Consider the following 25727-nt stretch of genomic DNA (forward strand, 5'->3'; position numbering starts at 1 on the left):
AGAATAGTAGTTTTACCAAGCACAGGAACTTGTGCACCACAAAGTGCACCCTCTTCCCCCTGTTCACATGCTCTAAAGGCCATCTTTGTTAAATACTGATTTGTCATTCCCCGAAGGGTGTGAGAGCTGTAACTGATAATCTGCAGAGGCTGGTGGCTGTCCTTGCAGCAGAGGTCGAAGAGGAGCCTGTCCTGTAAAGGAGTGGCTCTGACATGGGTGGGAGCTCTGTGTTTCTGAGCAGACCCTGCAAGGCCATGCCCTGGTGCCAGTCAGAGCAGAGCTCTGCTTTTCTGCTGCCCTGTGTCCCCCAGGGCCATGCTACATTTAAAATTGGCAGTGGTTTGCTGCTCAGAAAGCCAGAGGTGTTCAGTGAGTGTAAGCAGAGATATTCCTGCTTGTAGCATTGCACTGGGATGATGGAGAAAGTACCTGCAGGGCTTTGTGTGCCCTAAACAGAGGAGCTGCCTGTTCTCAGGTACTCCTGTGCAGGATCAGATTAATATGTTACCTGATTTGGTTTTTTTTCTACGAGGGCAGAGCAAGTTTGTGTAGCTCTGGATGTTCAAGAAACAGGTCAGCATTTCTCCTGTCCCATTTGTGATCTCTCTGTGGCACGGCTGGCAGCTTGTGAGGGCTCCTTGAAAACTTCTCGTGGCCACTGGAGCCTTGAATGGGCAGGTTCACTCATTCTCTGCTGTCAGTATTGACATTTTCTACTCTCTGGGTTGTATATCCTGCCTTTCTCAACTTCCTGCTGCTGACCTCAAAGCCACTGGCTCAATGAGTAGAAAATAGCACCGTCATTTCTGGGAATAGGGGAAGATAGGAAGGACCAGAGTCACTGAGGCAGGCTGTGGGTATTGCCAGGCCTGGCATCCTGCCTGCCTTCCCACAGGCAGCCTGAGAGCAGCCCAGCGTGGGAGAGGCTGCCTTCCTCCTGCTGAAATCCTGCCCTCACAGCCCTGCTGAGGAACCCTCACTCTGTGTCCTGGGAGCTCTTCCCAGCTTGTGTGGAATTGCCATCACACCCTGCCCTGGGAGGGAGCAGTGCTGTGCTCCAGTGCCTGCCCACAGCTGGCTGGCATTGCAGAAGCTCCTGTTGGATTCCTCATGCTGAACAAAAACTGCTGTTTCTGTCACTTAAACATCAGTGAGAGAGATTTCCACGCTAGTATTATAATGTGTTCTTGAGGTATTATTTGGTCTTACCAGCTACTGAGGGCAGTCCCTTGATGTGTGGAAGTTTTTCAGCCCCTGACAAGGTAAGGCAAAGCTTTCCTGGTTTGGTGACCACTGGGAGGATCTGGGAGTGGCCCCGTGACAAGCAGACATTAAAGAGGATTTTTGCATAGACCCTACAGGCAAAATAAAGCATCCTGTTAGAGCCACATGAAAGATATGGAAAAGCAGAAAAAGTGAGAAAACACAGAGGGGGGGTGGAGAAATCTCAGTTTCATTCCATTTTCCAGCCTATCATGGAAATCTCCTTCTGAGTAATGAGAACTCAGCTGTAGAAAATGTCTGTATTTCTGTCTGCACACAGCAACATAGCTGTGTGTGCTTCTGCTTGAGGTGCTGGAAAATCATCCTGCTCTGGGTGGTGTCTTCCACTTAATCCACCAGTGTTACAGAGCTGGGGGAGTTTTCCTGAAAGACTGCTGCTGTTCCATGGCTGGAATGCTGCCAGAACTGAATAACATACAAATGCATTCTCTGAATAACATACAATTCTGAATAACATACAAATGTATTATCTGAATAACATACAAATGTATTATCTGTGCTTACTAATTTTCTTGCCAGTCAAACTGCTTCATGTTCTCACTTAGACCAACAAAGCTGCTTGCTTTAATTGTTATTTGCAGGTCTAGTTTTACCTGACAATCAGATGTTTTCATTGAGTTTTTTGTTGTTTTGGTATTTGTTGCACCTTAAAACAGTCAGTACACCATTTAACAGCAAATTATAGTCATGTATTTCCAGAATTATCTAAGGCAACACATTATACAAAGACTTGAACAAGAGCAGTGCATGCCAAAGCATTCAAAACCTGAAATCAAGATCTTGGTGCAAAACCTTGAGATCAAGATCTTGGTGCTTCTCTCTGAAATTATTTCAGTAAAGGACTTTGCTTTTTGGTGTGTTTTGCCCCAGGCACTGCTGTACCTGGGCGGAGTCTCACCTGTGTGAGCAACAGCAACCATGGCTGACACCACCTGAGGGGCTGTGAAATGATGCTTTCCATCTTTGTAATTGCTAGTTCCTGGTGTTAAAGTATATTTCATCTAAAGGTTTTCTAAAGCCTTTCATCAAATGTCTGAAAAATTGTACAATTTCCGCCCCATAAAGTTGCAGTTCATGTAGTAACAGTAGCAGGGCATTGGGTTTGGGTTTTTTCTACTAATGCTTTATTGTAGGAATTATGTCAGCTTCATACTTTCCTTCTGCCATGCAGAACATGTAGGTAGACAGTGGGCAGGCAGCAAGTGATAGGTAGCATTTCTGAAGAGGTTTGTGTGTTGGTAACAATTGATGAGCCATTGAAGTTTGTCTGAAGAAGGAAAATCCTGGTGTGCAGTCCTGTGTGGGTGTGAGGGTGCATTGGTGAGAGCTCTGTGGAGATCTGTGACTGTGAAGCTCCTCAGTTTTTGCCTCTGAGGCAAGAACTGTCAGCATGACAGCCCTTTAGCACTGATCAAATCCTGGTTTCTGAAACCAAAATCACCTGGAATGGTGCACATCCATTATGGTTTTGCCAAGAAGGCAGAGCAGACAGTGGGACTGGGGAGCTGGGATGGTTTGTAGAGACACCAGCCTCAGCCTCAAACATCATCTGCACTTTCCATTTTCACACATGGGCAGCCTTCAGATCTCTGGAGGGCTTGGAGGACGCCAGGAGGAGGGAACACCTGGCTCAGGAAGTTGATGCTTGTTCATCCAAACCACTGCTCACTGCACAGAGCTGCCTGATCTGGTGGCTCAGCCACAGGAGCAGCAGCAGTTGTTTTGTGCAGGAGATGCCTGAGAGGCACTCAGCTGAACATGAGGAAATGCTCCTCTTCCCAAGGACTGTGAGTGTCCTGGAGTCCAGGACACCTTTTAAGGAAATGGGCTTGAACAGAGGAGTGGGTTTAGCTTTTCCTTTTACAGAACAAAGCTGGGCTTTTTGCTTTTGCCTAGACCTGCCTTTTGGAAATGAAAGCAGTTTCAAACAGCTTTTGTCAGAAAAGGTGGGGGCAGCTCTTGTTCCCCCTCATCTATTAGTCTGGGCTGATGGAGCTACCTGGTGGAGTGGGAGGGCAAACCAGGGAGGAAGCTTTTCCTGGAAGCAAACTGAGCAAGAATGGAATCTCTTTCAATTTATCCTTAACATACCTTTCATACAATCAGTAAATGGAGCTGACAAATAAGCTGGTAAGAGGGAAACACTGAGCCAGTGCCATTTAAAAGCCACTTGTTCTCTTTTTCATTTGGATACTGTTCATATGAAATGTAATTTAAATGCTAGGCTGGTTGCCAGGAGCTGGATTGTTGATGTTAAATGTACTTTCCATTAGAGCTCTGTATTGGAAAACTGCTTCCTAGTGCTGCAGGCATTGGAAGGGGTGGGTTACATCAGGGTGCCCCAGTTGTCCTTCTCAGGGTCTGGCCTCTCACCCTGCCCTCCACCTGCATCTCTGCAAAGACCAGCTGAGTCAATACCTGCCATAGCCAGAACGTGATTCCTACTGACCACAGCAGCACGAGGTGCAGTGCTTGTTCTGCTGTCCTAAAAACAAGCAGCTTCTCACCTTGCAATTCCACAAATCTGCCAATTGCTTTTGGGTCGTTGTAGGGGGTTTTCTTCTGTTTTCCAGACTGCTAATTTTCTTTGGTTTGTTTGTTTAATTTACTAATCCTCCATTTGTTTTCCTAGGGCTGTTTCTTGCACTGTTCCCTATGCAAGAGAAGACATTTCACCCTGTTTCAGCACCCTGGTTAGATTACCCTCTCACCCCTATGCACAGTTCTTTATTTAATGGATTTGCCTGCACTGGAGATTGCATTTGAAGGATCTGACTTGCAGGCAGCTGTCCGTAGGGACTGGTATTTCTTTCAGGTGGATTAGTAGCTGTGAACACCTGCTGTGTAAAAATGCAGATGGTTTTATGCATGCTCTCCTCAGTTTTGCCAGTAACAAGGTGCCAACAGGTAGAAGCAGATTCCTACTGCTCTCCCATCATTTGGTCAATAATTATGGTGACCATAATTAGTCTGACCTCAAGAGATGTTTGGGAGCACCAGCCTTTTACGTGGCCTTTGGAGGAGGGAAAAGAGTGAAACTGGGTCATCTTGGCAGGCTCTTTCCTTGTGCTAACAGAAAAGTGTTCTTCCAACATGCTTTCCCTTCTTCTCTTCATTCTTGGTTGTTTTCATGCATCATGTTATTTACCCTCTGACCAAAAGTCCTCCCTGTCCAGGCCCCCAGGCTGTGCCATAGGGCTGCACTTAGGGAGTGAGGTATCCAGCAGCCATCTAAAGGAGGCTTCCTGTTCCTTTGTTCCTAGTTTTAGAGGTGGATGGTGAGACTCCCCAGGGTGAAGCTGAGGCTGTGCTGACCCTGGGTGAGCAGTGGGGTGAGCTGTACTTGTGCAGTGCCAGGCTCTGAGGAGCTGTTCCCTCTTGGAAGGATCTCGCAGCTGCAGTGACGTTCAGTGCAACTTGAGCTCTGTTTTTAGCTTGATGGATGGCAGGAGCTGCCCTGGGAGTGGGCTGGGAAAGGGGTGGGAAGCAGGAGACAGCTGTGGCACTGTGCTGAGAAAGTCTGCCTGCTTGCTCCTAGACAAATGGTGACACTAAAAGGCACAGTGATGGCTGGAAAGAATAATCAAGGAGTGTTGCAGGCTCTGTTGAAGCAGTCTTCAGCTCAGGGGAGATGCCTGAAAAAAGAACAAGATAATAAATTCATGAGTGTGCTGGAAGAGGAGGATCAGGAGCAATGAGTGACTAGTTCTGCAGGAGCTGCCTTGGTTTGCTGGCCTTGTACAAGGCAGTAAGTGTGAAGCAATCAGTTTTTTCAAAGCCTAATGGTGAAATTTGTTTCTCTAAGGATTGGTTGCCAAAATAGACAAGCTAAGTATAAATCTGTGTGTAGTGAATGCAAAGCATTATAGTTCTGTGCTTGCCCCTTTTGCTAAGCCTTAGCCAGAGGCAGGTTCCAGCTGCAGAGGGACTGATATTCTCCCATAGGATGGTGGTTCTTGCCTGTTGGTACCTCAGTGTGTACATACACATCTGGGGTCACTTGCATTTTCTATACAACACCACACTTCAGTGACTTCTGCTTTGCAAACCTTTTGCAGCCTTCTGGCTGGGGTATGGTCAGCAGCTTGTTTAAAATGGAACCCTGCTGTTGGGGTAGGGGAAATAATGTTTACTTAGTGTGGAACAAAGGAGTTTGAATATAACTTAAGGAAACAATGATGTACCAATGAACTTGCCCCTTAGCAAAAGTACTGATGCTGTGGGCAGGAGGAATAGGCACGTGGTTTGCCTTTCTCTTCAGATGGATTAGCAATTTCTCTGTTGTTAAGCAGCAATAGACAGGGCAAATGCTTAGTGACAGTCAAGGAAGTGTCTTTGTTTGCAAGGAAATCTCTTTGTGAGGCTGGGCAGGGACCATTGAGCTCTGTAGTGGCTCTTCCTGCTGGACCTCCTGCAGTGCATGGAAAGCAAAGGGCTTTACTGATGTTGGCTTCTTTCTTCTGAGCTTTGTCTCTGAGAGTGCTGACCAGGAAAGCCACAGATACCAGTTCTGATGCAACCTCACAGGGGCTGGTCCTGGTTTCAGCTCACACAGAATTACTGGTTGGGGTAAGAGCCCACAGCAAAGCTTGGTGATACATTTGACTAAGAGCTCAGGTATGTCTCTGAAAAGTATCTATTTCATGATTCAAAGCCCTGTCATGTAAACACATAGCCATGTGGGTAAATAGTGCTGGGAAGTGTGTTAATGTGTGAGGTCATGAGACTGAAGGAAATCTCAGTGTTGTCACACAGCTCAAAAAGGGCACGGAGGGATTTGTGTACGTGTAGCAATGACCGGCACTGAAACTGGAGGACAGGGAAAGATTCTTTCTGAGAACTGAGGTTCCACAGCAGCCTCCTGGGTTTGCTGAATGCCTTGATGGATTCTTCAGGAGATTCCTCACTCACCACAGACAAATCCCCAGTGGCTGCTGAAAATGTCCATGCTGGACACTCTCTTTTATCTCTTGCCTAATCTCAGTTATGGTACTTTACCCTCAGTTGTGGAATATGTTCTTGTTAATTTCCATCTTTTCCTCTGTTCTGTTGTTCTGCTGTCTCTGCCCAGGCATCTGTACAGCTGTCAGTAGGTTCTGGCCAGTTTTCCCCTCAGAACCTCTCCCATATCAGCAGATGGAATCTCAGTTACTGCCTCCACTCCAAGCCTGCCTTCTCTTCAAAAACTGTTTTGACATGGCTAACACAGAGCTGGTAAACAAAGAACACGAGTAGTTCTTTCTTGTTCCCTATGCTGCCACTTCCCTGTTTGCTGAAGCCACTGGATTTTTAACTCCTCCTGACCATTTCACAGACGTTTCTGCAGAGCTGCTGATATGAAGGTTTTTTTGTTCATCCTATGTCTGCTGGTTTTAACCAGGCTCTTTTCCTACCACACTCTTTCAGAGGTTTCTGAGCTGTACCAGGTGCACCTGATCCCCACTCAGCCCTTTCTGCAGAGCTGCTTTGGTACCTGGGTGGTTCCACTGGCTCCCAAGGGATTCTGGCATGTTCTTGTGCTGGATGCTTGCACAGAGGCCAGGCAGGCTCCCTGCCTGGAGTGAATGGCCAGTCCTGATGGACAAGGGTGGCCCCCAGCAGTGCCAGCACGAATCCCCATGGTAGGGCAGCAGTGGGATGGCTGAGTTCGTTGTTTGCTGACTGAATTTGAGTTCACAGCCAGCTGAAGAATGACAACATCTGTTAAACCTTGCTTCAGCACTAAAATACCAGTGATATTGAATGTAGATAAATGAATTGATGCATCTGAAGGGACAGAAGGGAAGGCTGACCTTCCCTGGAAAGGGTGGGCTGAGTTGACCATCCTCTTGGGCAGAAGGACTTTGAAAAACTGAAGCAATCCAGGTGCATCTGCTGGAGCTGGACAGTGCTCATCAAAGCAGGCTAAGCCCAGGGAGTTCTTAAGGTTTATGAACAAAACACTGTCTGTTGTTTGCTGCCTTGTGTTATGTGTATATAAAAACACATGTATTTGTACCTAGGGTGTGAAATTACACCCTTGCACAGAGAAGGGGAACATGAATGGAGAGGTTGTCCCCTGCTCCCCAAGGAGCAGAAAATGGGCTGGGGCTCTTTGATTTGGACCAGGGCATTCCCATATGCCACCTCCTTGGTTTAGTGCATCCCTGAATTCAGGAGGGTGACCTGATGGGCAGGAGGCAGCTTTCCACAAGGCACAGCAGCTGTACATTGGGGCAGGGAGGCTGAGCAAAGCAGGGCTGGCTGGGCCATGTCTGGGCACCAAATGGTTCCTCTGCAACATGCAGTGGTCTGTGGGTATGCACACACACTCTCTCTGGCCTTGTTCTTCACTGGAAACTTGCTTTTGGATGTTATTTTGGGATAATTTTCTGGGTTAGATGAGCATTAGTGGCCTGGTACGTCCCAGTTCTCTAATTGATTGCACTGAAGTGAGTTGTAGGGCTTGCTGCCTGCTCTCCCTGCCTCCCTGAAGGAAGAATTTCCTTGCTGGAGACTTGGTGGGGGTGTTGCATTGCAGTGCAGTGGTTAAAGAGCCTTGAGTTAAGTGTATGTTGTACTTGTCAGTTTTAAAGTGAGCACTTAAGTGGTCTGGCTGGCCTAGCAGTGGGGGGAAAAAAACAACTGTAAATAAAATTCCTGTAATCCCTGGCATTTGGTTAAGCAGTTAAAACTCTTGAGAAAGCCATTAAAAGGCATCATCTGCAGGGTATAGCACTGCCTTAGCCTTTGGCTGGGACAACTTCTCTGTGAAGGGGAGGGACAGACACTGATCTCTTCACTGTGACCAGTGACAGGACCCAGGGAAGGGCTGGAGCTGTGTCAGGGCAGGGTTAGGTTGGATTTCAGGAAAAGGTTCTTCCTCCAGAGGGTACTGGGGGGCACTGAACAGGGAATGGTCACAGCCCCCAGGCTGCCAGAGCTCCAGGAGCTCTTGGACAATGCTCCCAGGCACAGGGGGGGATTGTTGGGGTGTCTGTGCAGGCCCAGGCATTGAACTGGATGGTCCTTGTCCAACTCAGCGTGTTTGTGATCCTGTGACTGTGCCTGGCACACCGAGAGGAGCTCTGGGATGAATGCAGGTGAGTGACAGCCACAGCCTGTGAGCCTCAAGGGCTCCTCGGTGTCCTGCAGGGCGGGCTGGCAGCCCTTGGAGCGGCCCCTGGATCGCAGGGATCAGCCGGGCCGTGCGCTCGGTGCGGGGCCGTGCGCTCGGTGCGGGGCCGGGTGCTCGGTGCGGGGCCGTGCGCTCGGTGCGGGGCCGGGTGCTCGGTGCCACTTGGCACCGTCGTGCTGGCGACCTTCGGGCAGGAGCAGCGTGTAAAAACAAGGGAGCGCCTTGGGATCCGGGCTCGGGGAGGGGCAGCCGGCGCTCCGGGGCCATCGAACAGGGGCTGGAAACACACCCACAGCGGGCTGTAAACACACGGGGCTGTAAATAAACACACAGGAGCCTGTAAACACACACACCCAGCTCGCTCCGCTGCAGGGGCTGCGGTACCCGAGCCCAGCCCCAGGGCTGCCCCCGCCCGGCTCCGCTCGCCGTGCCGAGGCGGTTCGGAGGTTTCTGAGCTGTACCAGGTGCACCTGATCCCCACTCAGCCCTTTCTGCAGAGCTGCTTTGGTACCTGGGTGGTTCCACTGGCTCCCAAGGGATTCTGGCATGTTCTTGTGCTGGGTGCTTGCACAGAGGCCAGGCAGGCTCCCTGCTTGGCTGCCAAAGGGAGTGATGGCCAGTCCTGATGGATAAGGGTGGCCCCCAGCAGATCCAGCCTGAATCCCCTTGGTAGGGGAGCAGTGGGATGGCTGAGTTTGTTATTTGCTGGCTGAATTTGAGTTGAGGTGGAATCCTTTGGGGCGGCCTTAGCCTGCTGCCCATAGAATGGGAACACCGTGCTGAGCAGTCAGCCCAGCCAGCTTTGTGCCCATCCCAGTGCCATCCACAGGGGATCCTGCTGGCCAGCCTCTCCCACTGCAGCCTGCAGCAGCAGCAGCCTGGCCGAGACAGATTGTGCTGCTGGTATTGCTCCCTGTGGGGTGTGGGAGGAGGTGTGCAGCAAAGGGGAACTGGTGATCTGTCTGCACTCTGTAATAGGGGAAGGAAATAGCAGCGTTCAGCTGCCTCAGCCAGGAAGGTTCCTGAATTTGTGGGATATTAACATACTCTTCTGTTCCTCAGACAGGAGCCTAATGTAAGAAATGGTTTGCTTAGTCATGCTACTTAGAGGTTCATTAAAATTGCAGTATTGTATATATCAGTCTTGTCTTCTGATGGCTGTGCCATGAGTAATACATGACATGGGTTTTATGAGCATCAGCTCTCTGGGGTCTTTAATGTTGCTTTTTGAATGAGGCTGAGCCCAAGGCCCTAATGCCTTGTGGCTGCTTAATGATTTGGTAGTGTATGGCTGGAAGACTACACAACGTGCTGGGGTACAGTGGCATCAGGAAATTATTCACACACAGCCTTGCTCCAGAGTGGTCTGGAGGCCTCAACAATTACCAGAAGTGTAATGGATGTTTGTGTTCACTCCTTCTCCTGTCAAAGCTATCGAATGTACCTGGAACAGGCTGCATTTTTCTATTGTTTTCCTTTCCGATATTGACAGAAACAGGAAATAATCACTTCTGAGTCTCTCTGAAAAGTGTTTTACTTGTGAGTGGAAGCAGAGGGTTTTGTTTTGCTGCTGCAAGACTTAGGGTGAATAGCTGATGCATGGCTGGAAAGGAGCATGTTACTCCTGTTCAGCTAAACTTATGTCACTTAGAGAAATTGCTTCAACTCCCTCCCTGCCCCTGTGATAGGGTTAAAAATTAATTCACTGCTTGACTAGGTATTTTGAAGTCTCTTTCTCACACAACATAGGGCCCTTAGAGTGCAGTGTGAAAAGGAACTCATATGGTCACGGATGAGCAGACAAAATCCAACCATGTCCTGTTTGTTTCCCTCTTTTGCAGGCCAGACTGTGCATCCCACATGAGCTACGATAATCCTCCGCCGTACCCCGGCCCGGGCCCCACCGCCCCGTACCCACCCTATGCCCAACAGCCGGGGGCGCCCCCTGGCCCCTACCCTGGCTACCCCCCCGGGCCCTACCAGCCAGGCCAGCCAGGCTACCAGGGATATCCCCAGTATGGATGGCAGAATGCTCCTCCACCACCGCCAGGACCAGTGTACGCAGATGGGCCGAAAAACACAGGTATGGCTGAGCAGCACCGCCTCAGGGACACGCTGACCTTGAAGTAAAGTGTTCACCTGGCCCTGCTGGCCTTGGAGGGGGTGGGGACTTGTTGGAAGTGGCCTTTTTGTTTGCAGCTTGTTTTCATGCTTTATTTTGCTGTATTGTCTCTCACAGTTCTCTCTCTGGTTGTTGGAGAATACTGCTGAGCATCCTCACTGCTGATTCCTCAAGGGAATCCTTATGCTGAGGTTGTTGCACAGCCTTTAGATTTGCCACAGCTCTCATTCCACCTGTCTTCTGTTGATATGTTTCAGCCAAAGGCTGCATAGTTAAAGCTTATAATATTCAAATGTACAACTCCTACTGAATTAATGAGCCTCAGTTTTCTGGAGCCCATCAGTATCTGTCCAAGTGATCTACTCATTCCTGGGCATTTTGGTTTTTCCTGAAGTTATTACCATTCTGTGGAAAAACCCTGATTTCTGGGGAGGGGAGGGAGGATGGTGCACCTTCCCCTGGCAGCTGGCTGATCCATCTGTGTGCCACAGTATGGCACATTGGTATGCCCTGGCACCCACTGCTCTCCTGGGGCTTGCTGCAGGCTCACATTGCCAGAGCAGAGGCAGAGAAGATGATTAAAGGACCAGAGCTTCTCCTCACAGAAAGGAGTAGAAGCTCTGGTCCTTTAATCCTTTAATCCCACCTGAGAGAGGTGGGACTGTTCAGTGGGTTTGAACAGTCTGGTGTGGGTCTATCAGGAGGGCCCAAATTGAAGCAGTAAACAATTAGTGTGAGTGAAAAAGAAACTAAACTGAGGTCAAATCATGAGTTCAACTTCCTCTGTAACAGAGCAAGAGCCCTGCCTTTGAGGAGGAGGAGGAGGCAGCAGCGTGGTGATGCTTCCGACCACTTCACCATATGGACTCAAAGTGTAATCAGGGTTTTCCCTGGAGTTTTGGGGTGGCTAAGAGATGTTTCTTGGGGGGGGGACAACTCCCTGTCTCCCATGTTGAACATCTTTGGTTGGTGCCAGTGTTGCTTTCTTGCTGTAGCCACACAAAGGGATGTGCTGGCAGGGGCTGAGGGGACACAGGGGCTGTGGCTTTGAGACAGCTCTGCTGCCTTGGAAGCTTGAAGGATCTCCTATCAAACTGGGTCAGGGAACTGATAACACTGAATGTCCTCTGCTGTGCTCACAAACCTGTGCACCAGCACAAAGAAATTGGAGGGGACAAGCAGTGAAATGTTTGAGTTTCTTTCACTGAGAGCCCAGGCTTGTTCTGCAGGAGGTTTGATTTTGTTAAGCCTAAGCTAACACAACTCCAGCTCTGCAGAAGCAGCACTCTAACCCATAAATCAAAAACCTTCTGGTAAGTCTTGTCCTTGAACTGCCTTCCTGCAGCTACAGGTGCTCTCTGAACCCACTTGGGAGCCTCTGATTTGCTCTGCTTTTGCAGAAGTAGATGTAAAAGAGTTATAGAATTACAGAATGGTTTGAGTTGGAACTTAAAGATCAGCCTGTCCCAAACCCCTGCCATGGCAGAGACACCTTCCACTATCCCAGTTTGCTCCAAGCCCCAGGGAAAGTGGCCCTGGCCTTAAACAATTCCAGAGATGGGACAGCTTCTCTGGGCAACCTGTGCCAGGGCTTCCTCACCCTCACAGGGTAGAAATTCCTCCCAATATCCATCTAACCCTGCTCCAAGTCGTCCCCAGGCTGCTTTCCATCCATGCTCCACCCTGCCTGTGATTTGGGATTGCCCCTACCCAAGTGAACTTCTTGAAGTTCACATGCCCCCCACTCTCCAGCCTGTCCAGGTCCCTCTGGATGGCACATATTTATTTTAAACACATTTATTGATGTCTGCAAAGTGAAGTCAGGGCTAAAACTTTGCATTTGTCTGCAAAAGTTTTCTTTTTCTTCATTCTCCTTCTGTTAAACAGCCTTTCCCCCCCACCCCTTGCTCCTTTCTGGCCAGTTTGGAACCTGATCTTTGTGCTCTGACACTGTAAAAGAGCTTTCAAAGGGGCTTTGTTTAAGATCCCCAGGAGTGTCTAGTTTAGAGTGGATGTCTCTAAAAAAGCTAATTTTTTATAAATCTGTTACACTAATGCCATGTATCTGTTGGTGTGGCTGAACTCCTAATATAAAAAATTGACATCTAAATTTAATCAAGGCATTGCAGACAGCCTGGCTGGTCCAGTGTGATTTCATGTGCCCTGTCAGTTCCTGTGGTGTTTCCAGACAATTATCTGGAAGAGCTGCTGTGTGGATGCTTTCCTTTCAGAGCGGATGTTTTGCTCTCCTACATGACTTTACTTAATCTAATGAATCAAGCTACTCCAGGTAGTGCATTAGTGTTTCTGGGCAAATGTGTGTCCACAGTGAAAATTAGGAAATTTGCTATACTTTAAATTCTCTGCTTTCCATTATTATACTGTGTGGGCAGACTGCAAAGTGTAGGGCACAGCCAATGTGCTAATGCTAATGTATGGAAGTAATTATGTATCATATTTTGGTCTTGAGTGGATCACACAGATGGAAATAATTACTGTTGAGCTCTCAGAACCTGATGGTAAATTAGCATTTTGTGGTGATGGTGTTGTTTCATCTTGATTTGTAGCCTGTCAGGAGTAGCAATGGACATAGGCTGTCCACCTGGCCCTTGGAGAAGTCAAAAATCCTCACATGCCTCACTCTGTGTATTAAAGCTGCATCTGAGGTGTAACAGGGAAGCAGCTTAACCTCAGTGCTGCTTAGGGTAGGAAAGAAAGTTCTTGCTGTTCAGTGAGCAGTGACTCTGCAACAAATAGCTGAGAAAGGGATGTCACCACCTTTTCAGTGTGCCACTGGACAGGGGAACAAACCTAAAGGCCTGTTGGAGGAAGCTGCAGTCCAGAGCAGCTCTGGACAAGCAGAACACGTGTGTTCCCCTCTGGACTGTCTGTGCAGGATTAGCCAACCACAAGGATGTCTGGGCTGCAGAAATCAGCTTGTGGTTTGTGTTAGGACAGTGGTGTGGCCATATGACTGCCATGTGCCACCCCCATAGGGCACTGTGGCGCAGGGACACTGCAGCTGATCCCAGTGATCCTGGGCCCCTTCTCCCAGAGGGGATGAGTACAAGCTTGCACCCCCTCAGAGTCACCCCAGCTCCCTCAGGGTGTGAAAGGCCTCAAAGCAAATTTGGTTTTTTTCCATGTGAAGGAGCAGCAAGCTGGAGACTCACTGGTGACTGGCTGAGGTGGCACAGAAGCCCTCATGGGTTTGTTTTTTGGATGGATGGCTTTTAGGCTTCACCAGGTTACTGATACCAAAGTCTCCAAAGAAACCCCAGGTCTCACGCCTTGCTAGGGCTGGTGTCTCTGCTGCTCACAGTGACCCCAAGATGTGTCACAAAGTCTCTTTTCCCAGCCTGGTGCTTGAAGAAGGAGTCAGAGCTCTTCAGTTCTCAGTCTCAAGATTGTTTATTGTTCCTTATCTATAAAATTTTTTCTCCTGTCCAGCTGAGGTCCATCCAGCAGCACAGACAGAGGCACTCTGCCTGCCCCCAGGCTGTGTTATGTCTTTATACTAAAAACTACATGTACAATATTTACAATCACTTCCCAATACCTATCACCTATGTTAGACAGTGAGCTTCTACTCTAAACCAATCTAAAAGTGCCAACATCACAGCAGAAGATGGAGGCCAAGAAGAAGAAGGAGAAAGGCTGGACATGCCCAGATTCCTTCATCTTGCCTCCTGAACCCTCATTCTAAAAACCCCCAAAAAAATTATTTTTCACCGTGATAAATTCACTATTATTCTACTTAAACTGTTGTGTCTTGTAATTCTTCATATAAGGTTGGTAATTGTTTTTTCCAAGGGCTAAATCAAAGGGTCTTGGGCTCTGTGCCAAGGGCTCTGAGCCCCCTGGGCAGGGCTGGAGCCCTCCAGGACAGCCAGAGGAATTTCCTGGGTTCCCACAGGCTGGCAACTGACTTGGCTGTTGTTGATTAGCAATAAACAGCTTGCCCTTTGCCTTTAGAGGTGGTGATGTGTATGCTGGGCCTGGGGGACATTATTCTTAAGGGTGTCTGATTCAGCTTCCTAGCTCTGGGAACTGACCTGCTGATCCCTGTCTGCAGCTTTCTGCTGCAAGGGCTGAGGGCTGGCTCCGAGTCTGTCCACACAAAGTCCGTGTGGGTGACAGTTCCTGGGACAGGGCAGATGTGCCACACAGTGCCTGCCCCAGAGCAAAGCTGGGGAACACACAGCTTTAGCAATGTGGTTCCTGTGTGCAGCATTGTGTAGGCAGCAGGTTCTTCTTTACAGCAGGGCCTTGCTTAAGAGGAAGAAAATACCTCATTCCAGAAGATATTTCCCCACCAGTATTTTCATTATTTGCTATCGGCTGGCGTAAAGAAACCACAGTAACTGCTGACTGCTCAGCTGGTCCTTTCTTGTCTATGTAAATTAGAGGTGAAATGTAATGCAGCTGATAAAGGTATGCTTTAAAAAGAAGTGGAATGAGCCAAAGTACAAAGTGACATACTAATTCTAAAAGCAGAAGCTGATGCTAGCAATTTCAGGAGTTTTATTTCTCCTCCCCCTCCACGTTGATAGAAGCCAATGTAATGGATGGGGTTATTCCATGCTGTGCCAAAGGGAACCAGGCTCTGTCAGCAGGCCCTGAAGGCAAACAGAGCTCAGGATTGTGTCTGAGCCATTGTACACACAGGGTGGAAATCTTATTTCTGGAAGTTGATTACCTGTAGCAAAGCTGGCTGTGATAAGAGTCGCAGTCACAGTGATGCTGTCTGCCTCCTAATGTTTGCCCAGCTGCAGGATAAGCAGGTCACCTAGATACAGGCACTGAAAATCCCTGCATGGGTTTTCCTCTTTACCTGTGTGGAAAGGAGGGGATTGGAGTCATTCTGCTGAGGCTCTCCAGTGCCTTTCCGTGGTTGCCCCCTTGCTTCCCACACCAGCTGGAGCTGAGCCTTCCCCAGCAGGAGTTAATTTGGACACAGCCTTTCTCTCTCTGTCTGTTGATCCTTTCTTAGTCTGTCAGATCACTTACTTTAACTGTTCCTGTACCTTCAGGAGCTGCATCTCCAGCTGCTGGAGTCCTGCCAAAGAAAAAATTTAATCTTACTTGGCAGTTGTCCTCTTATCTGCTTCTCATTCTTCAGTGTGCTTTAAACCCCAGTGTTCTCTGCTCCAGGACTGCTGTATCATCCCTCCCTCTGTCCCTGGCTGCACAAACAGCAGGGGCTGCTGGCTGGCAAACAGTGCAGTCCTGGGGCTGCTGTCTCAGCTCACCTTCACTGCTTCTCACCCCCAAGGAGGGAGTAATCTGATCAAACCTGGTGCAAAGAAAGCTATTCCCAATTCAGGTCCAGTATCTGAAATCATGCTTCAGACAAACTGGTCTCAGGAGGCCAAGGCTGGCTCCAGTGTGGGCTGATTTAAATGAGGCTGCTGTTCCAGTCCTGGTCAGCTGGCACCAGGCTGGGTGAGGAGCAAATTGTGCCCAGCCTTTCCCAGCACTGCACAGACTGTGGGGCTGCACAGGGAGGATCTCACTGGGGCACGTTCCCTTGTGCTTTAAAATGGGCTTTGTCCCACAGCACAACTGCAGGACCTTTGTAAGATGAAGTTTGTGCTGTGCAAATCCCTCCAAGCCAGGTCTTGTTTAACTCTAGGGCTGATGCTGATTTTCACTGTAAGCACTGACACAGGCTGAGGACTGTGCTGGTTTTAGCCCTGCAGCTGACTAAGTAAAAAACATCTTGCCTTAACAGTAAATTAAGATTTTACTGATTTGTAAAAAAAATCAGAGGAAGTTCTCAAAATCTGTAGTTTTGGGAGATGTCTCTCCTCTGTTGTGGTCTAGAAGCAGGCTGAAAATCTGAAGCCCTGAATTATTGTACATTTGAGCTGAGGGAAAGCTTGTTTATTATATGACATGTCTCCTGTACACTTCCTAACCTGTGTGCTGGGGTTTTTGTGCTTTGGAGAGCTGGCTGATGCCTGCTGACATCCTGCCCAGACCTGAGCACTCTACAGAAGGTGTGCTGACTCCTGTGAGGAATGCTTGTGCCTTTCAGAGAGGTTGAACCCCTCCCAGGCACATTGATACACCGAAAATGCTGACTGGTATCACTTCCATTATCTCCAAGATCTCTTAATCCCATCCCTGTGTGTTCAGGTGAGGAAACAAAACCTTTTCCAGCCCTGAGCTCAGCTGCAGGAAAATCTTCTGCCTGGCTCCCAGGCTGGTGTGTGAGAGGAGAACAGCTCTGCCCTGGGCAGTGTTGGCTCTGCAAAGTGCTGGCTTGGCTGCCTGCACAGAGATTTCCCTGAAATGTGTGGCCTGCTCAGCTTCCTGAAAGCTGGAACAGCTCTCTGGGGTGAATGTCAGAGCTGCTCAGCCTTACAGGAACACAAAGGCAGGAATTTTCCAAACCTGCTGAACCCAGGCATGAGGCCATGGAAGAGGAGAGGTCTGATACCTGGTCAGAGTAGGTGTAGATCAGTTGTTTCTGAAATCTGGGCTGGGTCAGCAGTGTCTGTCTGGTGGCAGAGGGAATTTGCAGGTGGAACTGCCTGTACTCTTGGTGTTTTCATTTCCTGACACACTTGCTTTCTGCTCAGGTGGCTCTGGCAGCAGCCACTTGTGATTGGAGCTGGGAAACTTGTTCTGAGCATTTTGCAGCTTTGGAAGATTTTTTTCTTGGAAGTGGGCTATTGAATTTCCATCTGGCTCTGGTATCTGTTTCAGGAGTGTACTGAGGTATTTCCTGAAACCTGAGTGTGGTGTGGTAGAGACTGCACACAGGGAAAGCCTCTGGGCAGGAGGGAGTTGGGGGGCTGGGAAATAACAGGCCTGAGGCTGTTAGGCATGAGCACAGACCCTCAGAGAGGAGAAAGAACAATTAAAGTCCTTCCTTGCCAAGAGAGTGAGATCTCATCTGTGCCCTGGAGGCCTCATGCAGAGAGCAGCTTGGTGGCAGCTCAAATGAAAGTTCAGTCCCTGATCCCCAGTCTTGAACTCTCTTCTTCTGCACTTGCTGCCTGTGAGGGGTTTATTCCAGGAGAAGTGGGAGGCTGTGGCTGGGTGGTCCTTCCTCCTGCAGCTCTGGGTCTGCACCTCCAAGAGGGGCTCAGGGACATTTGATTTCCTGTTGCTGTCACTTCTGCATCCCTTGGACACACTTGTGCTGGCTTTCCCTTCTTTGGCCTCCATCCTGAACAGAAAAGCTTTCCAAGGGCCTGGGTGAGAATGGTTTGGAGGTAAAAGCACATGCACAGGCTGACCTGACTGAGCAATCTGCTGCAGACAGCACAAAATCATTCAAAGGGGTGGTGAGCAAGATTTCTTACTTGCTGAAGAGGAGAAAACAAAGCTCTTGGTGCAGAAGTGGCTTGTGATAAAACCCACTTAACTGACAAGAGGGAAGAGGCTTCTGGGTCCCTTCTCTGCTGTGCTCTCCCCCCCAGATGAGACTGGCATTAAGTAATACTCCTGCTCTGGCCAGCTGTTCCCATGGCAAACAGCCACTCTGACAGCACAGGGAGGATTCTGGGGCTGCAAAGGCAGTGATTGATAAATTACCCACTGCTGCTTCCTCTCTGTGCCCCACAGCCAGGGGTGCAGGTGAGGGGTCTGTGCTGGCACACAGCTGGGCCCAAGGAGAGGAAACCTCAGGGCTGTGGGATTTGAGCCCTCCCACCTTCAGAGGGTGGTGGGTGCTGGGCTGTGCCCTCCCCCTGCTGCTGCCCTGGCACTGAGCCTGCCCCTTGTGCCTGTCTGTGCCTGGGTGTCATTCCTGCCATACCTGAGACACCCAGGCCTGGCCCTGGGCTGTGCAGGACTCCTGGGGGAGCTTGTGGAGCTCAGGGGCTCTCCCAAGGCATCATCAGCACCCCCAGGTGATGTCTGAGTCTGAATCCTGGGAGAGGATGGGCTGATCTGGCATCAAAGGTGTCCTGATCAAAGGGGAGGGCACAGCCCAGCACCCACCACCCTCTGAAGGTGGGAGGGCTCAAATCCCACAGCCCTGAGGTTTCCTCTCCTTGGGCCCAGCTGTGTGCCAGCACAGACCCCTCACCTGCACCCCTGGCTGTGGGGCACAGAGAGGAAGCAGCAGTGGGTAATTTATCAATCACTGCCTTTGCAGCCCCAGAATCCTCCCTGTGCTATCACAGTGGCTGTTTGCCATGGGAACAGCTGGCCAGAGCAGGAGTATTACTTAATGCCAGTCTCATCTGGGGGGGAGAGCACAGCAGAGAAGGGACCCAGAAGCCTCTTCCCTCTTGTCAATTAAGTGGGTTTTATCACAAGCCACTTCTGCACCAAGAGCTTTGTTTTCTCCTCTTCAGCAAGTAAGAAATCTTGCTCACCACCTCTTAGAATGATTTTGTGCTGTCTGCAGCAGATTGCTCAGTCAGGTCAGCCTGTGCATCTGCTTTTACCTCCAAACCATTGTACTGCCATCCTTGTGGAGCCAATGCAGCACTGCAGTGAGGGGCATTGCAGGCTTAAGGTCACAGTTTTAGTTGATGCCAAACTGGGTGAAAAGTACAGCTCATTCCTTCATGGAGCTAATGATTAATGTATCAATTAGGTGTGAGAAGAAACAAAATGTATATGCTCAAGATAAAGCAGCCTGTACATGAAATAAGAAGGTATTGTGGTATTTGTTTTAAAAACAAAGTGGGAGTTATTTGCACTGGTTTGTGCAGGCCACTGCTGTGTGATTACAGGGGCTGATACCATTTGCAGGGTAAGCATGATTCATGCTGCTCTATGCTCTTGAAGGCTGATTAGGAGCTGGGAGGGTCTCTCAGTTTGTACCTTCTCCCATCCTGTTTTAGGAAAAACAATTAAACCATCAAAAATGGAGCCTAGAACTGAGTGCTGTCTAATGCCTCCAACAGAAATCACCCTTGTTTCTCTTCTTTTTGGGACCACCAGGCTTCTGTCCATAGTGACGAGGACCCTTTGTGCTGTAGGAGGTGTTGGAGGTCCCAACCTTGACCAAAAGTGAGGCACAAAGCAGCTGGTGAGATCCCCAATAAGGCTCACCATGGAAAACTGGGTGGCTTCAGCTTGGAGGCACTCAGACACTGAGGAATCTCACAAAAACCACAATTCTCTTCATTGGGAGATTTTGGATTGGGTTTGGATATGGTGTTTGGGGGGTTGACCCTGTGTTTGTACAGCATGGGCTGGGAGGAGTGGGTGAGGCTGCTCCCACGTGCCCTTGATGTCCCCAGGTACTTGTGTCACTGTGTTAGTGCCCTGAGCCAATGGCCAGGTGTCCAGAAGGAGCAGATTGGTGTGGGGCATCTCCAGGCTGCTGAGAGTGCATCCAGCCTGTCTTTGAGCTGCTTGCATGCTTTGGTGGCTGTAGCTGAACAGCTGCCCACCCCTCAGCTCCTCTCCTGTCCTCTGCCAGCCCCTCACCAGGTCAGAAAAGCTGTTTAATGCTCAGTATCTGTGCTTAAAACCTCTCTGGCAATTTGTGTGGTGACAGTGACAAAGCTGCAGCTCCTGAAGCATTGATGTGGCTTCAAAGGAAGCTTCACAGACTATGAGGAGGGCTGGCTCTCTGTCCCCAGAGCATTGCCCAGTGCTCTCCAGGTGTGAAAGTTTCCAGTGTTGATGGTGTGCACACTCAGACTGCAGCAGTGTCAGGGCTGCCCTTAAGACTTGCTCTCCTTGGAGAGGAGCTCTGCAGGGGAAGGCAGCAGCCTCTCAAATGTGTATTTCAGGTGGTGTCTTTGGGGCATTCATTGAACCTGGAAGGTGAGTGGGTTTGTTTTGTGGGTTGAAGTACCACAGCTGCCTGCCATGGGGGAAATGCACAGCTTTTTTCAGAGGGTTTTTACAGAAAGGTGCTTTTGCCACAATGTGCTGCTGGTTCAAATGGCTTCCAGCTTTTAGCAGAAGAAAGAAGAGGGAACAAACATGAGTACTGTTTCACTGTTTCTAACAGAAAGGCTCCTACCAAACCCATGGTGAGTCCTGGAAAGGCCTTGAGATGGCTGCTGTCCCTGTCCTGGTGCTGCCCCAGCTGTGCCTGTCCTTTGTCCAGCTCTGGGCAAAGCCATGGCAGCAGTGCCAGGGGCTGGCAGGGACAGGGTGATGCCCATGGACACTGTGACCCCCTTTGCAGAGGGACAGCATCCAGCATGAGCCAGCTGAGGCCTGGCTCCCTCTGCACAGGCTGGGGAAAGCCATTCCCTTCAATATTTCAGCAAGTGTTTCATAACAGCACTTTGGACATGCCTTGGATGTGCTTTGTTGGCTGTCACTGTCACTTGGCTGTACCTTAAAGCATCTCATGGATTAATCATAAATCAGGCAAACACTCCCTGCAGTCCTGGACAGATTTTAACTGGCAAGGGGCAGCCTCCTTCTGCCATGTGGGTCTGGATGGGGCAGCCTCCTTCTGCCATGTGGATCTGGATGTCTCAGGGCACTGGGGCCCTCAGTTTGGGGATGGCAATGCTCTGGCAGCAGCAGTCCAGCTCCCCATGGCTCAGAGGTGGCACAGCTTGACCCTGGCTGGAAGCCAGGGCTGTCAGGGCTCCAGCACAGGGATGTCACCATCTTACACAGGGCATTTTGTGTGTGTTTTGCCTCCACTGATTGTAACAGCACCTTCTAGAGCAAACAAGCCCACCAAAGAGCTGCTTGTTTAGAGCTCCTGGATCCACAAGGTGAATAAAGCCCAGACCAAGCCCCTGGGTCACCTCTCCATGAAGAGCAGGCAGTGGGCAGAGGTGCTGTGTAAGGTCAGGGCTCCAAGCCTCCATGTTCTCTTTGCAAGTGTTCCAGGCCTGGCTTTGAGTGCAGGGAGGAGGGAGGGGCCTGACCAAAGTCCTGCCTGCCGTGTGACAGATTCCCCTGGGATGGATGGATGGCTCTGTGGTCCAACCTTCAGGGGGATGGAGGAGGCAGCCACGGTGCCAGGCTCACAGGCCATGGACCTTGTTCTGCTCTCCTGTGGGTGTGGCAGGGGCTGGCCCTGGCACTGCCCTGCCCTGCACAGGGGCAGGAGTTGTGCAGGCTCCCCCTGGCAGCAGCACACGGAGCCAGCCTTCCATCGGGTCCTGCTGTGCCCCTGCTGGAGGTGCCAGCCAGGGCTCTGCAGGTGGGCAGGGACAGCACCTCCCCTGCTCCAGCACAGCCTGTCCCAGCGCTGCCACCTCCTCCTGGGGCTGAAGGGAGGAGGGTTCCTCCATCCTGACGTTCTGGAGCAAGGGCTGCAGGCGCTGTGACAGTGGTCAGAGGGAGGGGGACAGCAGAGCTGTGCAGGGGCTCCCCTGGAGCTGGGCTGTGCCTGGGCAGAGGATTCCTCTTCTCTTTATTCCCCTTGAGGAGAGGGAATCTGCCTGAGGCTCAGGCACAGGCTGTGCCCAAGCACAGACACTGGGGGGTGCTGGATCCGCCCTCTCTGCCTCACTTGGTGGTGCCAGGGTTGTGGCATTGTGTAAGCTGGAGCACATCATGCTCTGCCCATGGCTCTGCAGAGCTGAAGGAGTGACTGGGGAAGGGTTTCCTGGGCACAGAGCAACCCATGGGAGAGCCAGGCTGGTGCCATGAGCTGTGTCCTGCCCAGGTTTCTGCCTCCAGCACTGTGTCCCCAGCACCAGCTGCCTGCCTGGCTTGGACTCCTGTGTGAGGGCACGTTTCCCACACAGAGCACAGCAATGAGAGCCAGGAAAGCTGCCAGGAAGGACAGTCCTGTGCCTGCCCTCAGAATGATGCAGTTCTGGGTGTGACAGCCTGGGCTCAGCGAGGAGGAACCAAAGATAAACTGCTCCCCTGTCCTGATGGGCCTCAGGAGCTGGCACAAAGAGCCAGCAGCACCTGGCCTCAAGTAGGAGACCCTGCCTGGAGAGCTGCACCCAAACCTGGGGCTCCCTCCTGTGTGCTCATGCAACTGGCAGGGGGCAGTGAATCCCAGCTGGCAGTGTGCAGTGAATCCCAGCAGTGTGCAGTGAATCCCAGCTGGCAGTGTGCAGTGAATCCCAGCAGTGTGCAGTGAATCCCAGCTGGCAGTGTGCAGTGAATCCCAGCTGGCAGTGGGCAGTGAATCCCAGCTGGCAGTGAATCCCAGCAGTGTGCAGTGAATCCCAGCTGGCAGTGTGCAGTGAATCCCAGCGGTGTGCAGTGAATCCCAATTGGCAGTGGGCAGTAAATCCCAGGAGCCTCTGGGCAGATGGTTTCTTTTCATGAGGTGACACCTGGAGTGTTTGGGCACCTGCCCCTTGGCCAGGGGGTGTCACTGCACTGCCACCTCCTTGCCTGTGCCTCGGGTGCTGAGGTGACAGAGCTGGGAGTCCCCTCACATGCAGGAGGGACACAGGGCTGGAACAAGGACTGGTGCCTGTCAAGAGGAGTCCCTGCCCTGTCATCCTGGGGCAGAGGCAGTTCTGTGTGTGGTAGGGCTGGAGCAGTGCTGGGCACCAGCTGCTCCTCCGAGGGGGCTGAGCCGCGCCAGCCTGAGCGGACAGACAGACAGGCTGCGGACAGACGTGCCTGCAGCTGGGGCAGCTGGCACCTCCCGCAGAGCTGCCCCGGGGGCCGCACCCGGTTGTGTCCCTGTCTGTGTGGTGGTGCCGCTCCGTGTCTCACACGCTCTGTGCCCGCAGTGTACGTCGTGGAGGAGCGGCGGAGGGACGACACGGGCGAGAGCGCCTGCCTGACGGCGTGCTGGACCGCGCTCTGCTGCTGCTGCCTGTGGGACATGCTGACCTGAGCCCTGCGCCCCGCCGCTCGCCGAGTGCTATGCAGGCTCCCCACTCCTGTCCCGACTTCTTTCTGTTACTGTAATCAACGCTCTGCTTTGCACAGCCAACAGTTCCCGTCTGTCCGTCCTAGCGCCTTGTCGGGGTGGGGGGTGCACTTCTTTATTTTAGTAAAGGAAAAAAAAAAATCCCTTTTTAACATTTCTAAGACTTTTGTTGTAACTTTGAAGAATGTGCTAATGGTGTATTTCAGCCAAGGGCATTCTGATGAAATGTATATTTACCAGTTGAGATTTTCCTAGCCCTAGAGACGAAGACGTACGCAATAATTAAAGCCAACAGTTGATTTTTCTTCACTAGGTCCCGGTGTTTCAGTGAGTCTGTCTGCAGGGTGGGCATCCCCTCTGGTGCTGTGTATGGTCTCCTGTGGGCACTCTGTGGGTGGGAATCCTTGGTCTGGCACCTCCAAGCCCCTCATCCCACACAGGGCAGCACAGTTGGGTTTTTATCCTTATGTTTCCCCTTCTGGAACCAGGACCCTCTCCAGCAGCTCCTGGGAGAAGCACAGGCTGGGCTGCTGTGTCTGTGCCACAGGGCTGGTCCCAAGCTGTGATCCATCATCCCCCACTGCAGAGCAGAGGTTTGCAGGAGGTAAATTAATGGGTAAGAAGAGAAAAGCCATGGATTAATCTAGTGCTGAGGATTTAGAGGATTCCATGGCACGCCTGGCCAGAAAAGGATACAAAGCTTTTGTCTGCAGAAAAGTGGGGACAACCTGCTGCTGGTTCTGTGGGCTGTGTCCCACCCTGCTGCTCCCCCAGCCTCGGGAGCAGAGCCCCCCTGCTCTCCTGGCACACACCAGCTCTGGGTGGCTCTGCCTGCAGAGGACACTGCACTCGCTGTCCCTTGGCGCAGCAGCCTGGGGGAGCTGTGGGCTCAGCAGTGCAGCTTGGGGCTCTGGCCTGGCCCAAGCTCATCTGTTTGGGGTTGATGAGAGTCCCTTGCAATTCCCGGTCCCCAGGAGCCTTTTTCTGGGGGCTGCCCCTCTGCAGCCATAAACTCAGGTCTGTGGCCTGGTTCTGAGAGGCCCCTAGCCTGGGAATGAGCACTGTCACCTTCCCTGTCACCTCCGTGGCAGCCTGGCAGCTGTCAGCCATCAGGAGTGGAGTCCCTGGGTCACCCTCCGCGGTGGGGGAAGGTGGGGCAGCGAAGAGCCAGCCCAGAGTGTGACAGCACCCGTGTGCCTATGGGGTGACAGCACGGGGAGGCGGCAACGGGACCTGGAACATCAGAGATCCCGGGCAGCGGCACCTGGAACCTCCTGGATGCTGAGCAGCGGGACCTGGAACCTCCGGGATCCCGGGCAGCGGCACCTGGAACCTCCTGGATGTTGAGCAGCGGGACCTGGAACCTCCGGGATCCCGGGAGCCTCCGGGCGGCGCTGGGAGAGCGGCGGGGCCGGGAACCTGCGCTGCCCATGACGGCCACACGGTGGCGCTGTCCGGCCGCGCAGCGCGGCCCTGCCGGGGCGGGAACGGAGCGGGAATGAGGGAATGGAGCGGGAATGGAGCGGGAATGAGGGAATGGAGTGGGACACGGGGAATGAAGCGGGACACAGGGAATGACCCAGGCCAACAAGAATGACCCGGAGCAGTGGGAATGAACTGCTGGCCCATGGCTGTGCCTGTGCCCATGCCTGTGTCCATGTCCATGCCTGTGCCAGCCCTGCCCACCGCCCCTCCGCAGCAGGACCTTCCCTGTCTGTCTGTCCGCTACCATCCTGGGTATCCGCAGGATGAGGGCACAGCAGGGATGCCCTGCAGGCCCCTCAGCCCAACTCCTCCCACCAGCCCCTTTCTCCATCACACCCCTGCAGGGAGAGCAGCCACAGGGACACGTGCTGTGTTTATTAGGTGGGTGGGGGTCAGCCAGGGGTGCCACTACTGTGCCCTGCGGGCCATCAGCATCTCCCGGATGTTGTCCTCTGCTTCCTTCACGCTCCGCTCCAGGTACGACTTCTTCTGCTGCAAGGCAGAAACCAGAGGTAAGTCAGGATGCCCCAGCCCTGCCAGCACAAACCTGGGCACCAGGGCCCAAAGCCACCCAGCAGAGCTGTGGGTGCTGCCTGGGGCACCCACCACACTGCAGGTGTCCCCTGTGGGGACAGCAGCTACTCACTCCCAGAGGCACAGGCACAGAGCAATGTCCACACAGACTGAATTTTGTTCCCCCCTGAAACCTCAGGGCTGCAAAAAGTGGGAGCCATGAACCTCAGCAAGGAAGGAAATCAAATCAGATCCTGTAACTCTTGGAGCCTATAAGCTTCCTTATGGAGACACAGCAAAACCCTTTCCTTGGGCACAAAAAAGGTTCTTTTTCCCAGCTGGGCCATTTTCTGACCCTATATCCTCCTTTCTATCAGCAATTCCCTGGCATCATCACCAAGTACGTGTTTCCTCAATCATCTGTAATTAGGCTGGGCTTGGCAGGGAAGCAGCCCCAAGCCGTG

At 51.5% G+C, this 25727-nt stretch overlaps 2 protein-coding genes across 5 annotated transcripts in view; one reads left to right on the forward strand and one right to left on the reverse strand.

The window, feature by feature from the left end:
* Positions 1-23577, forward strand: part of CYSTM1 (cysteine rich transmembrane module containing 1) — a 68388-nt gene extending 44811 nt beyond the window's left edge. For all 4 annotated transcript variants that reach the window (XM_064725029.1, XM_064725030.1, XM_064725032.1 and 1 more), the window contains exons 2-3: positions 10243-10484; positions 23123-23577. In XM_064725029.1, the coding sequence (XP_064581099.1) occupies positions 10243-10484; positions 23123-23229 (349 nt within the window). In that variant the 3' untranslated portion in view covers positions 23230-23577. The remainder of the gene's footprint in view (positions 1-10242; positions 10485-23122) is intronic.
* A 1527-nt stretch (positions 23578-25104) lies between these two features.
* PFDN1 (prefoldin subunit 1) overlaps positions 25105-25727 on the reverse strand; it is a 32314-nt gene continuing 31691 nt past the window's right edge. The window contains exon 4 of the mRNA XM_064724915.1: positions 25105-25242. Within this exon, the coding sequence (XP_064580985.1) occupies positions 25159-25242 (84 nt within the window). The 3' untranslated portion in view covers positions 25105-25158. The remainder of the gene's footprint in view (positions 25243-25727) is intronic.

Source organism: Zonotrichia leucophrys, chromosome 13 (genome assembly GCF_028769735.1).
Source record: "Zonotrichia leucophrys gambelii isolate GWCS_2022_RI chromosome 13, RI_Zleu_2.0, whole genome shotgun sequence".
In the NCBI taxonomy this organism is placed as follows: domain Eukaryota; kingdom Metazoa; phylum Chordata; class Aves; order Passeriformes; family Passerellidae; genus Zonotrichia; species Zonotrichia leucophrys.